The sequence below is a fragment of the Megalobrama amblycephala genome, linkage group LG19 (genome assembly GCF_018812025.1).
Source record: "Megalobrama amblycephala isolate DHTTF-2021 linkage group LG19, ASM1881202v1, whole genome shotgun sequence".
NCBI lineage: Eukaryota > Metazoa > Chordata > Actinopteri > Cypriniformes > Xenocyprididae > Megalobrama > Megalobrama amblycephala.
The window spans coordinates 10,682,292-10,697,042 of NC_063062.1; the positions used below are offsets into that span (position 1 = coordinate 10,682,292).

The 14,751-nt window shown below is 37.4% G+C and overlaps 1 protein-coding gene across 1 annotated transcript in view; it reads right to left on the bottom strand.

The window, feature by feature from the left end:
• The window catches only part of zc3h18 (zinc finger CCCH-type containing 18), a 36,918-nt gene extending 24,272 nt beyond the window's left edge, over nt 1–12,646 (bottom strand). The window contains 10 exon segments of the mRNA XM_048167867.1: nt 3,660–3,940; nt 4,137–4,248; nt 4,396–4,425; nt 4,704–4,861; nt 5,156–5,251; nt 5,352–5,506; nt 9,357–9,441; nt 10,324–10,860; nt 10,862–11,235; nt 12,456–12,646. Coding sequence (XP_048023824.1) covers nt 3,660–3,940; nt 4,137–4,248; nt 4,396–4,425; nt 4,704–4,861; nt 5,156–5,251; nt 5,352–5,506; nt 9,357–9,441; nt 10,324–10,860; nt 10,862–11,224 — 1,817 coding nt within the window. The 5' untranslated portion in view covers nt 11,225–11,235; nt 12,456–12,646.
• Between the last annotated feature and the right edge of the window lie 2,105 nt (nt 12,647–14,751).

The window sequence follows — 14,751 nt, forward strand, 5'->3', positions numbered from 1 at the left end:
TGTCTTCACCACGCCTGGGAAATGGTTCACACGGTGAACATCCAGGTTTAATGATTTCCTTCCTTCATTCATTTGCCAAGCCAAAAATTCCCTTGTTTCATGATCACGTGCTTGCTACTATAATGAATGTTTATGTCATTCATTTTACGTCAGCTCCTTTTAAGACGTAACAGATCAAACTTTCACCTGTGTTGCAGGTAGTACCAAGCTATGTAGTAATTCCAAATTCATGCAACATTTGCTAGTTGCAGAGGCTTCATTTACACACTGCATTGGCAAGTTTCATGAGGATATTAAATGAAAAAATCCTACCTTGAAAGACTTGCATCATATAGAGCAAATGTTGCACAATTACACACATGAAATAACTGCTAATCGGTGCCACTGAAGATAAACTGCAAAAATAATGATTTTTCAAACAGGTTTTCTGTACACTTCCCCTGGGGTTTTTTCCTGGGTCAAAAATGGCCTTTGGTCATGGTGGACAAACACAGTCCTCCACACACACACTAGGGCTGGGCCGATAGACAATGTCATTGTCCATCGAGATGTTGAGCCAGCAACGTGATTCCCCACCTCCCCCAGCCCCCGCAACCCATCCGCAAAAAAAAAAATATCTTAATCACGGCATGATTACAAGCACACAGGATCGTTTGTGGTAATGACATTTCAGTGCTATATTCACTACTAGTTTTATCAAAAGGCAAACGCATGTTCTCTCTTTCTCCAGTTGCGTCACCACCATTTTAAGATTTGAAGTCGGTAAACTAATTAATAAGAAAGAAAAGTATATCAAGAATCATTTTGGAATCGGATCGTGCGATGCCTATTAAAGATTCCCACCCCAAATATTATAGTAATGTACCAAATGACAGGGTTCCCTGTATAGTTTACAGCAGTGGTTACCAACCTTTTTTTACACCAAGGCCCCCTCCTCTCCGAATCAATATTGCCCCCACCCCCCCCTTTTTAATTCACAAAAACATTTGTATTGTAGTGTTATTACTTTTTCGTCTGATAAGACCGTTAGCATTTCGCTCAAAAATGACCAAAGAGTTTCAATATTTTTCCTATTTAAAACTTGACTCTTCTGTAGTTACGTCGTGTACTAAGACCGACGGAAAATTAAAAGTTGCAATTTTCTAGGCCGATATGGCTAGGAACTATACTCTCATTTAGGCGTAATAATCAAGGAACTTTGCTGCCGTACCATGGGTGCAGCAGGCGCAATGATATTACGCAGCGCCTGTGAACCCGTTTGCATGGGGAGCGTGCCTTGCAACCATGGAGACAATTGTGAGAGGCGCTGCATAATATCAGTTTAATGAACAATAGGCAGTTTTGTTGTCCATAAGCAGCCTTATTTCCTACACAAATGAAAATACTGTATTCAATAGCCAACACTGACAATGAAACATCAGCCACTTTACTGTCACTCTACATCAAATAAGCTCAGTAGAACTGAAACTCCATGTTTATAGATCAAAGACATGGGGCAGAAAGTATGATCGCTCATTTTTCAAGCTGACCAAATTGTTAAATTCACACGAAATGGGAAGAGTTACATCAGTTACATGAAGTTTAGAAATTTGAGACAACAGCATTCTTTGAAGTCAGACAAACTAGGTGTGAATTTCTCCCTAACCTGCCCGGTAAATGACTTGTGCAACTATCATGGGACAGATTCATGCATTTCACAGGCTCCCTTTGCAGAATTCTGAGAACCCAAGTGATTTACTCAAGTGAGACGGAAATTTGTTGTGTGGGATCTTGACTTAATTAATGAAATATGAATCTCTCTTTTTTTTTTTATCCAGGAAAAATGAGAGCTGACATGACGTAGAGGGCCAAAGAGCAGCACTGGTGTGGCCAGGAAATTTCCCATAGAGTGACCATAATCAAATATGCAATCTGATCTGTGGTTAAGTGAATATAGTGATAAAGAAATTACAGTGAGGGGAAATAAACCCAACTTGAAAAGACTATTGTGATAATGTCAGGAATTACCAGAATGCCAGAAGACCTAGAATGCGTGTTCAACTTACAATTGCAACTTACAGTGCAAGTGATCTAAGAAAAGTCACCCTGCAGGGCTTTCCACAAGGAGTTAAAATAATTAACATAAAAGTGAATTCAGGCCAAAGCTGGCCAAAGCTGTGTTTTTAATCAATTTTAAGTTCATTAAAAGGTAGGATAGTCAATTTGTTTTATAAACACTTTTTTGTTATACTGGTTGAAACTCTCTTCACATCCTGATAGCAATCAATAATAGAAGTGTCTAAATATTAAAACATGTACATATACCTTCTGTGGAAGTCCCAGGACCAAAAAATGTTCAGTCTGAATGCAATAACATGATGTTCTACCTTCCTGTCAACATATGTATTTCCATACCTCCGCGCATACCATCCATACCTTTCACTTTTTAAATAAATACTATAATTAGTATTTTTGAAAGGTAATTATACCGAACCACTTTGTACAATTATACAGACAAACTTTGGCTAAGGCATTTCAGAATGACCAAAACAACATTTCAGATGCTGTGCAATGGGATTGGTCCGCTGGTTAGTCAAGTTATGTCCTCCCATCATGCAAAGTCACATGACTTGATGTGCATCAAGGAATTTCAGTAAATTAAACTTATCGTATTAAAAAAAAAAAAAAAAAAAAAAAAAAAAAAAAAGTATCCACCTCAATTGAGCACATATTTTTATATAAGCATCTTGGCGTTTCCATCCAGCAATTTTTTAATGCAATATCCCAAAATAGGTGGATGGAAACATAGCTAATGAAGCTCATGTCACTTCAGTTCAGCCGCAGCGGAAGCTCACTGACTCAGTGAAAACTCCCGTTTGTCTATATACAATGAATCTCTTATTTACATTGTCTTTATATTGTCACATGCTCAACAAACATCTCTGTAATTGTCTACAAAGTTCAACACTGCAAAAACATAGTGTAAATAAAAACCTTTGATGCTTACGCATGGGAGCATTTGAAAGCAGCCAGCTATCAGCAGGTACGGATTGGCCAGGTACTCGGTACTACCGGTATTGCAGAAAAGCTGGAACAGTTATGATTTTAAAGTTTAAGTATCAATTTGGTATCAAAGTACCAGTACTTTTGACAACCCTATCAACATGGAGTCTAGTACACATTGTAGCTTATCTGAAAAGAAACTTCTCACTAAGAAAGAGAAGAGGCAGTATGACCAACATGCAAAACAATAACCACAGTTTGTCACAATTAAATCTGAATTTGATACCACAATAACAGATCAATATACAAAAAGGGGACGCTCCCTGAATTTAAAATGCAGCAGTTTCTGTGAATGATTCTATAGAAAACACCAAAGAAATAAGCAGAAATGCATGTAGAACTTGTGGCCAGAATTTCCATCCATCCAAAAAGAAGTACCACATGAACTTAAACGTTTCACACTTTTACAAAATACAGCTATTACTACTAATTCAGGTGCACTCATTGCAACAGACTTCAAAAACGACTAAAAACCTGTATCCCCAAAAGCGGGATCCAGGCAATCAAACTGGAATGGGCAGATTTTATCAGTTTTGCACTATATGCATTGGACCGTTTGTGACCTCTTCTTTATAAGACTTTGTTCCATCTAAGACTGTAGGAAGTTTGAAACTGACCTGGGTGGCATGTTTGTGGGCGAACGTGGTTTGAGTGGCTTCTCCTTCTCATCCTTTTTCTCCCGCGGCTCTCTGGGAGGCCGCTCTCTCGGCCTTCCCTCCTTTTCGTCACGTTTCAGACGATCCCTCTCCCATTCGTCCTTCCTTCGCCGGCTCTCTTTCTCCCTTTCCCGCTCTCTCTCCCTTTCCCGCTCTCTCTGCCTGCGCTCCCTCTCACGGTGGTCTCTTTCGTGCTCTCGTTCCCTCTCACGGTGGCGCTCGCGTGGATCCCGCTCTCGGTCCTGATGCACAAAAGAAAAAAAATTCTCAGTTGTTCAGTAATACAAACACATTTTTGTATAATACACATATTTTAGTGCATATTTATAGTACATATTTACTTTGTAACTTTGCATTTTAGTTTTATGCTAAAAGCCCTTTGGAAGAAATAACAATAAACAAGGACAACGGATTAACGCTACATCAGTATGTACTTACAGGGTAGTACGGCAGTGGGGTCTCTGTGTACTGCACTCGGAAATTCTCATACTGGCCTCCTCGCCAAAAAGCTTCCATCTCATAATCATAGTATGGGTCACCATATGGATCACTACAACAGAAACAGTTGTTAAATATACAGTTGGGAATAGTGATAAATTGGGATTTTAACGAATAGTATGGGGGTACAAGTTATATATATACATATTAGTCAGTTACACTTTGTATTGAAGGGAAGCATTACATTTATAGTACTTACCCATAACCTGGATCTCTGAACTCAATATCACTGCAATGCAGAGAGAGAAAAGGGGTCAAAATTAGAGTATGGGTAAATACAGTACATGTCCATGAGCTTTTTTTTTTAAATCAACTAGAATTTTCAGGGAATTGATCAGTGAACATATACAGAAGCTCAATCGTACTTGGTATGCGAGAATGACACAAGGTGATTAAATGATGACAGAATTGTAATTTTTGGGTGAACCAACTCTTTAATGAACCAGCAGAAACCTATCAATGACCAAAGATAACAAATGGATCACACTCTAAGTTATGGCTTCTTACCCAGCATCTCGGATCTCTCTGGTTATACGATAACCACGTTCCCTGAAGAAGTCGTTTTCTTTGTCAAAGTCTCGATCATCTTCACCTATGGTTACGGTAAATCGTTTTTCCTCGAAATCTGGTTCCTGCTCTTTACGGATGGTGGCTTTCTTCAACACCTAAAGGGAAAACAGAGTTTTATGAGTTGGAACAGTTTGATCCAACTGGAAACTTAACATGTTCATCATACTTGATGAAAGTATCATACTTAGCACAGCCCGAGTATCAAAATACATATATTATATGCTATCTCAGTTATAAAGCTGACACATTGTGATCACAAAACCACTGCAGAATACAGTAAAGACTCATTTGAATGGAGGAGTTCTGCCCCGAAAACAAAGCCAGTATAATATTACTAGTAATTACCTAGAAATTGTTGGGGAAAAAAAGTAAGGTGGTGAAGACTGTACCTCTTTGGCATGTCTAAGGCCTCTTTCCCAGGCGCTCTCCACCGGAGGATCTAGAGGAGGTGGAGGGGGAGGCAGCTCTTCTACGGCAGGGGTTCCCTGAAAGAAAAGAAGATTCAAATGTTGAGTTGAAATTTAAACTTAAATTTAATTCAGGAAGAAACAAAATAGTAGAAAATTAGTTAAAAAGGATGTATACCCAGGGGTTAGCAGGCATGAGGGGGTGAGGTCCTCCTCCCCCAGGAGGAGCTCCATTAGGAGAGAAGGGATCTGGCTTGGAGATGAGGGAATAATTGCCTTTATCATTGACTCCTGGATGGATGAACCTACAGATCATGCCCCATGTGCAATTACCTGTCAAAGACCAGAAAGAAGAAATTATGATATTTAAATATATTGAGCAAAAACTAAATTGTACAAAAAAAGTGGACTCGTTGATTGGTGACAAACCTGAAGCAGGGAAACAACTCGCTGCGTGATTGAAAATTTTATTTACATTTACTCACCCTCATATAGTTTCAAACCTGTATGACTACTTACAAATTGTAGTCATTACCGATTCCAAATTACATGACAAAAATAGTACGTAATCCAGTACATTACACATTTAAGATAATATAATCGGACTACTTTTTGATTACTTTGGAACTAACTTTTTTTACATCGATTTGAATAGGATAATCTTGTACTAGGATATAAAATTACAAAGAGTAAGAAAATGGGTTAGGGTTTCCCAGACTGGTGTTCATGATGGAAATGCAGGGGTTTGCGAGTTTAATGAAAACATTAAAGGGATAGTTCACCCAAAAATTAAAATTCTGTCATCATTTACTAACCCTCAAGTCAAATTCACATGTATGAATTTCTATGTTCTGTTGAACACAAAGGAAGATATTTTGAAGAAAGTTTGTAACCAGGCCACTTTGGGGCACCATTGACTTCCATAGTAGGGAAAAAAAAAAATACTATGGAAGTCAATGGTGCCCCAAAACTGTTCAGTTCCTCACATTCTTCAAAATATCTTCCTTTGTGTTCAACAAAACAAAGAAATTCATACAGGTTTGGATCAACCTGAGGGTGAGTAAATGATGATAGAATTTTCATTTTTGGGTGAACTATCCCTTTAAAAAATAAAATTAAAATAATTTTAAAATCAAAATAAAACACTTACTAAAAAAAGTAAAATGTTGTTTACCTGGATGTCATTTAACTATTAACCTACATCAGAGAACCATGAACTCAATTCTATTATTTATTATTGTTATTATTATTGATAATTTTATTATTAACCTAACTTAAACTTAAAATCTTAGGGACTACTTTATGTTAATATATTAGGTCATAGAGGTTTAGCTGACAAAAAAGTTGGGGAATCCCAGCATTGCATGTAAATATGATATAATGTAAATTTGTACATTTTAAAGTGTTTGAAAGACGAAAAAAAAAATTAGTTAAATGACTCACTGAGTGATCAAATCATATTTAATGTGTCAGGTGCTTACTAGATATGTTGCAATGTTGAGAACACTTCCTAAAAGTGAAATTATTTCTGTAAATCCAGTGATGAAATGCTGTTGGTCACTTTTTTTAAGTGACAGGCAGATAACTAATGTCTGATCTCTGTGTGTGCAATTCCACAAACCTAGAAAAGACCTTCTGTACATATATACTGTAAGCAGTAGGCTTTTAAAAAAAAAATTTAAATATAAAAATGTAGTAGGGAGAATCAATGATTTATGAATAATTTACTTCCATTGTGAGAATAACATGTAATCATGTAATCAATAAAAAAGTAACTAGTCTGATTAAGAGTCTTTTAAAATGTTATATAATCTAATTACAATAACAATTTTTGGAATCTGATCATGTAATCCAGATTACATGTAATCAGTTACTACCCAGCACAGTTAGATGATCTTGGGAGTCGGGAGTTCATCAAACCGAGCTTCTATAATGGCGCAAGCACCTGTAACCCTGGTAGGCTGAAATTACTTCTAACCTTTTAACCAGATTTCGCTACTCTGTTTGCAACCTGATCATTTTAAGCCACTAAACTCCAGGAAAGTTTTCAGTCCAATTATCCAGTAAGCAAATGCATTCAAACAATCAGTCCAATACAGCGCTAATGTAAAGAAAACCAGAGATGGCAGAGAGAACAGTGACTTGCAGTGACTCATTCCAGTGTCTGTTTAGGTTTTAAAAACGAGCTCTCTCATATTCTGTATTTGTTTCTGAATAGCGCGAGACCTCACGCATCACGCTGTATGAAATACAGACAACGAAACATCAAACATCCCACCACTGTATGGCCAGATTTTATGCAAACTAGGTTTCTCAGCTGGAAAAAAAGTAAACTAGAGTCTCGCTAGTAAAGTTGATGGATGCGGATTGTAATCAAGGTAAAGACAATTGCAGTGACGTACAGGAGTTGTACAGTAAGCACGGGTGAGTCAATTTTAATGATGTGCAAACAAACTGTGTCTGTGCGCTCTCGACACACTGATCGCACATTGTATTTATGCACAGACACATTTCAGTACATTTACACTGTTTTAGTAAATCTGAAGTGATCCGTGTACTGTAGTAGGCATATAATGCAGTCAGGTTAAGGCGTTTGGATTAGGGTCTTTTTCTCTCCATGTGGTCCTCTTCAGTATTGCAACTTGACAGGTCTAAAACGTAAACAAGCTTTTTGCTGTTGCACTGTACACATACTGTACACTGAAACACTTTTTCGTGTATGCATTGATGTGCATAAATGTATGAATTATATTTACTCCTATCATATGGTTATTTGGTGTCCTTTCTTGGACAGCTTGCAGAAAATACACTTTTGTGAGAATCGTTCTTCAATCTGATAGTTTACTTTGCTGGATATAGCAAAAATGATTACAGAATGAACAAGATAAATGATGTATGCTTAATTTCACGACAAGTATGTGATTAATCCTACAAATTGGTGTGATTAATCTTGATTAAATATTTTTTTAATCTATTGGACAGCCCTAATACAAAATGAATGCAAATATCTAATTAACTAATCACATGGCAGAAACTCAATGCGTTTATGCATTTAGACATGGTCAAGACGATCTGCTGAAGAATAGGGAAGAAAGGTGGTTTAAGTGACTTTGAAACTGGCATGGTTGTTGGTGCCAGACAGGCTGGTCTTAATATTTTAGAAACTGTTGATCTACTGGGATTACACAAGCCACCTCTAGGGTTTACAGAGAATGGGCTAAAACAGAGAATATCCAGTGAGCGGCAGTTCTGTGGGCGAAAATACCTTGTTGATGCCAGAGGTCAGAGGAGAATGGCCAGAATGGTTTGAGCTGATAGAGGCGCAACAGTAACTCAAATAACCACTCGTTACAACTGAGGTCTGCAGAAGAGCATCTCTGAACGCACAACACGTCAAACCTTGAAGCAAATGGGCTACAACAGCAGGAGCCCATACCGAATGCCACTCTTGTCAGCTAAGAACAGGAAACAGAGGCTACAATTTGCACTGGCTCCACAAAATTGAACAATAGAAGATTGGAAAAATGTTGCCTGGTTTTACGAGGCTCAATTTCTGCTGCAACATTCAGATGCTAGGGTCAGAATTTGACAAACAACATGATAGCATGGATCCATCCTGCCTTGTATCGATGGTTCAGAGATTCGTATCATGTGCAGCAGACAAATCTGGAGCCAAATGTCTGAGGAATGTTTCCGGCAACTTTTAAAATCGATTCCACAAAGAATTAAGGTAGTTCTGAAAGCAAAAGAGGGTCCAGCCAAGTACTAGCAAGGTGTAGCTAATAAAGTGGCCAGTGAGTAAGAATGTGTGTATCTATATAGTTTTATACATTTTAAATAATTAAAATAATTTAACGCATTAACATCAAAACCATCTGCTGTTTTGCCGGATTTGCTCTGAAGATAAATTTACTCATGGGAAAGATACTGTATTCAATTGCTCCCCCTACTGTTGTAGTTTGGGCATACACAGAACAACAAAATAAAAGCAAATGACATGCATATGAAATTTGAACAACTTTACTTGATGATAACAGGATTTCTATTATTTCCTCAGGCTACATAAAAACAAAACAAGAAAGTACATCAGAGTTAGCTCTGATATCAGCTGAAGCATGACATTTAGAAACACAGTATCAGCAGATTTATTACCATTCAGGAAATCACAAGAATGAAGTACTACCTTTCATGAAAAATCTGCAGATTGGTCTGGGTCTGATCTTTCTGTCCATGGGGTCCTTTACCTCCCCTTCTTCAAGGTCATCATCCTGAAATGAACAGGAAAAAACACCTCTTACAGTAGCAATTTTTAATGACAGGTTATTGATGTTTTTGTTTTAATCCAAATCAAGGGCAAGTGATTTACTCTTCCATTCAAAAGTTTGGGGTCATTAAGATGTTTTAATGAGAAATTATTACTTCAGCAAGGAAGCATTAAATTGATCAAAAGTGACAGTAAAGAGTTTAAAAAGTTACAAAAGATTTTCAAAAATGTATTAAGCAGCACAACTGTTACAACATTGATCAATAATTAGAAATGTTTCTTGAGTGACAAGTCAACATATTAGAGTGATTTCTGAAGGATCATGTGACACTGAAGATGGTTAAGCTAATTCAGCTTTGCCATAACAGGAATAAATTACATTTTAAAATATATTAAAATAGAAAGTTATTTTAAATTAAAATAATAGTTCACAGTATTGATGTTTTGAATGTATAATAAATGAACAGAGCCTTGGAGACTTTTTTTAAAATGACTGCCCCAAATTTTTGAATGGTAGAGTAAATATATTTTAATTACATATTATATAATTAGTCTATTATGTGATCACTTCATATTGAGAGTTTAAGCATTATCTGCTTTAGCAGAAGCATGTCATTTCTTTTGATTCTAGAAAAAAAAAAAAATCTTGCATTCAATGGCTCCCTCTACTGTTATGCCCTGGTCAAACAACAGACAAAAAAAAATCTGTGCATTATGCAAAACAAATTTTCACAAATGTTGCATAAAAACTAAAAAACGTCACTAAGAAAGAATACAAAAGATTCATCATCAGAAACATTAAAACTGTCATAACTGACTCTGCAGTGGTAAACTGAACAGCTCCTATAATCATATGTTAATCAACAAATGATTTCAAAATACTTACATCTATTTCTCCCTCATCAATCTCTCCATCATCTTCCTCTTTCTTTTTATCACGGAATGAATCTCTCCTGCCTCCTTCCCTTGAGTCATCAGATTTTCTCAGCGGTGTGTCTCTATCTGGAGGCAGAATTGGTTTTCTTTCCTTTCTCTTTCGTCTCTTCTCCTCCTCTTCATCCTCCTCTTCCTCATCTTCTCCATCCTCTCCAGCGGGACCCTTCTCTGCATCGTCCTCCTCAGGAGCAGCAGCGCTCATCTCTTCTGGAACCTCCTCATCATAATCCAGCTCATGCTCATCCAGATCTCTGGACACAGAAGATTCGTCCTTCAAATCACTCACTACCACCGCAGCGGCCCTCAACCGCCGCCTCCTCCTCTCTTCTTCCTCATCTTCCTCTTCCTCAAGCTCAGCACAGCCAAGGCCAGGCTTAGTGCTTGCCTCATCCTCCTCGTCTCGTTCCTCCTCCGCTGGGGTAAAAGGTCGCTCGTGCTCTGGGCCCGGTGAGTCAGGATCCGGTGATCTCGGCGTCTCAAGGATTTCTCTCCTCCTCCTCCTCCTCCTCCTCTTCCTGGCTAGCATTCTGCCTGCTTCCTCGGACAGTCAAACCAAGGTCTTGTTGGTGGATGTCTTCTCTCTCCTCCCTGTCCATCTTGAAGTCTTCCAGGTCTGAAACCTCCTCTGGATCTTCTCCGCCAGCTACTACCCTGTCTCCATCCTCAAAATCTGAGTCTCCTCCTCCCTCCTGTGCTTCATTTTCATCATCATTCAAGAGCTCACTGTCTGACACTCCCTTGTCTGCTTCTGCTGGGGACTCAGGCGACTCCAGCAGCTCGTTGTCGGAGAGACCCTTCTCCTCCTCCTCAGGAGATTGTGGGGACTGGGTGGGGCTCTCAGGTGTATCCATGAGCAAGAACTCTGAAGCAGAAATTCAGTGGAAGCCAAAGAGTCAATTCAACAATATCAGACACATTCAAAACAAGTCTTCCTATGTTAACAGATGATTTACCTTCAACCCTAAAAAACCCTCCACAGCAGAATTACAACACTTGCTAAAATAATACCATAATAACACATTTGTGGGTATATACAGGTAAAATCTAAACAAAACACACAGAAACAGTTTTGACAAGAACACAAAAGGGGCTCTGCTTACTGACACAACTGAAAACACTTATTACAAATTTAGTAAATACATATCTGGCATCTACTTTTAAATAAATATCACCATTATATTTAAAAATAAATATATTTATTGAAAACAACTCTTAAATTAACTAAAAAAAGCTTCTAAAACAACCTACAAACAAACTAAAATAACGTCAGTGTTAATGTTTTGGCTATCTGACGGTTGACTTTATACTAAATGAAACCATTATAAATATTTCTATTGTCAACATATCAAGAAACTTAAAGGTATTTTTTTTAAAAACGAGCTATTATTTGTAAAATAAAAAGCGTTACTGCGGTAGATATCTTATATACTAAACTGGCTTACAATACTTTTGTCACTAACGTATGAATATTTTTGAATGACAGTAGTGGCTAACACAACAGTAACAATCACTTTAATATCAGTGTTATTTAGGTGAAAAACATAGTTACCATGATAATTTTTTATAAGGGTAGTTCTGCATAAATATAGCTCTTATTAAACGAATAAATTACCTTACTAGTTCTTCCATAATAACATCTCCATATTAGCCTGCTAACGTAAAATAGCTTAACCGCATTCAAACTTTAAAAACCAACTTTCCATACCACACAAAGGCCAATCATTGAATCATCTGGAACTTGTTTACCTTCTCAGATTTAAGGCAATGGATTCGTGAGAGGGAGACCGACACATGTGTTACTAGCCGCTTTATCTTTAACGGGAGAGCTCGTTGATGGCGATGCGGCTAACAGGCCCGAATCCTGCCCGCACACTAGAAAACGACACCATTTCCGACATTTTCCGAACCACCGCGCCGCCTAAACGTTTAAATAACACATACGTTACTTTCTAAATCTAAATTCGCGAGTTACGGCGTTGCACGATGTTTCTTCGATGCACACTGGCTAAAATCTCATGCAACAATAAAGCGTTCCCTCCTGCACAACACACGGACATCGCGTATTAAAACACATTCGGTCACCTTTCAAACCACAGAGTCTCGAGAGACAGGGTCTCAGTGTAGGGAGTCACCCGGTCTCTTTCCTTGGGGTGACTGTGTTCAAACAGTGAACGATCTGTCTGGGGTTCTTATTTTTCTCTAACGGAGAAATTCATAAACCCTGCACGACACAGTGAGAGCGGCCATTACACAGACGTCATCAAAGCTCGACAAAATGTGTTTTCTTTTTTCTTTTTTTCCCCTTCATTGAATATAACACTATTCGCAAACAAGTAACAGAAAGGAAGATATTATGAAATTATTTCTAGGAAACAATAAAAAAAGAACCATATAAAGTATACAATACATAAATAAATATACTGAGGCATAATATCACACACACATGAACAAAAGTTACATAAAAAGTTATAAAATAAATTATATAAAAACAGAAAATGAGGTTTAAAATCACCATGAAATCAAAATTGACAATTCTTATTTTTTATGGAATATTGCATTATTTACTGTAAATTGTTAATTAATTTACATCATTATTTTTTTCACAAACAATTCATATTTAAAGTCACCATGAAAGCAAAATTTACTATTCTTATTTTTATGAGATATTGCAGTATTTACTAGCTACAAATGATTTATCCATATTGTTTTGTTTGTTTTTAATGATATGCCCTTGTAGTCTTTAATCAAAATAACTTTCCTTCTCACATGCAGCATCATCTTTTCTCTTCTCTGATGACGTGTTTACAGGCACAACTACATTTTTCCTTGTTTGAGAATCAGCTCATTAAAGGTGCTAAAGAGGATGTTTTGTTTTATACATTTTTGCAATATTACTTGAAACTGTCTTTACTAACTGATAAAAGACTATTTATTAGGTGCACTGAAAGTAATAATATTAATATACATCATCTGTGCACAAGGTAGGGCCTTAAAAACATCAGCCAATCGTTTACGCGATCATCGCGTAAACGATTGGCCCTCTGGCTTGTCAATCACTGCCGTGACGTTCCTTGTGAGAGACGAGCGTGGCTGCGCTGCTCCAGTAACTTTCCACACTCCACAGGTGCCTGCATGCAATGTTTTTGTCAGAGACAGGAATAACAACTGCAGATTATGAGTTACCTGCGGTGAGTCCGACATAATGAATCCAAAAAACACGACACAGCGAATGCCGGTGGTAAACACTCGTGTTCCAAAACTCGTGAACTCGAGGAGTTCCTTTGAAGTGAGCTGTGAAGGAGGGGGGCTGTTCTTACGCATGCGCTCATTTCAAAAACTCACTAACAGTCTTTGGATTCTCAGTCGACGAAAAAATCCTCTCTATCACCTTTAAGTCTGACGTCACTGTTTCTGGGTCCAAATGCTCTATCAGATGCCAAAAGCAAACAACAAATGGTAGTAATGTACAGTCATGGTGTGCTGTAAAACTACTGAAAAATCATGATCCTAACATTTATCGGTAACACTTTACAATACTGGTGCACTAATATGCATTAATTCATGGTTAACTAATGCACAGATAATCATGTTTTAATGTATGACTCATGAAGAACTAAACCATTAATTAATTTTTACTGCATCAGCAACTAATAAAGTTTCTATATGATTAATAGATTAAGTAATATATGAATTGTTATTAATTAAATGTGTCATAATGTATTAATTCCTTAATAACATATTTTATTAACTAATAGTGTAAGTTAATGTGTTAATTACCACTATGGGTTGAAGCCATGTACTTCAACTTCCAGATGTCTGCTTTAATTAATCATCAACTAATGATTTGAAAATGTATCATTATGTTATGACTTTGCTTTCTGAGGCACATGACTATTAACTAATTGTTAAGTAATATGTAATGGGTTTTGACAGTTGCACATGCAGTGAGTGCAATGTCAGAGAATGTGTTTGAAGGATGGGTAAGTTGGGCTGCACACAAATATCAGCACACCAGAATCTGAACTACAGTTTGATGATGCACTGTGTCAAAACTGGATGCGACCATTATCGAGTCATGCCGCAACAGCTGTTTACACTGGACATGACCGACCATTACAAATCATGCTGCATCCAATGTAGTATCACTATCACTGATTATAATGGGTTCTACTCTCTTTGTCCGTCTTGACACAGTGTTATGAAATAGCAGTACCTGGCCGTATGTTCTCAGTGTTCTGCCTTTGAATCCTAGACCTCAAACTTAACCTGACATATTCCTGTGCCATGAACAACAAAGTTCTGGATGCAGCAGTTCATCTGGTATAATGGAATCACAGTTGTAGTTAATTCCATGGCTTAGTGTAGATGTCAAAACCAT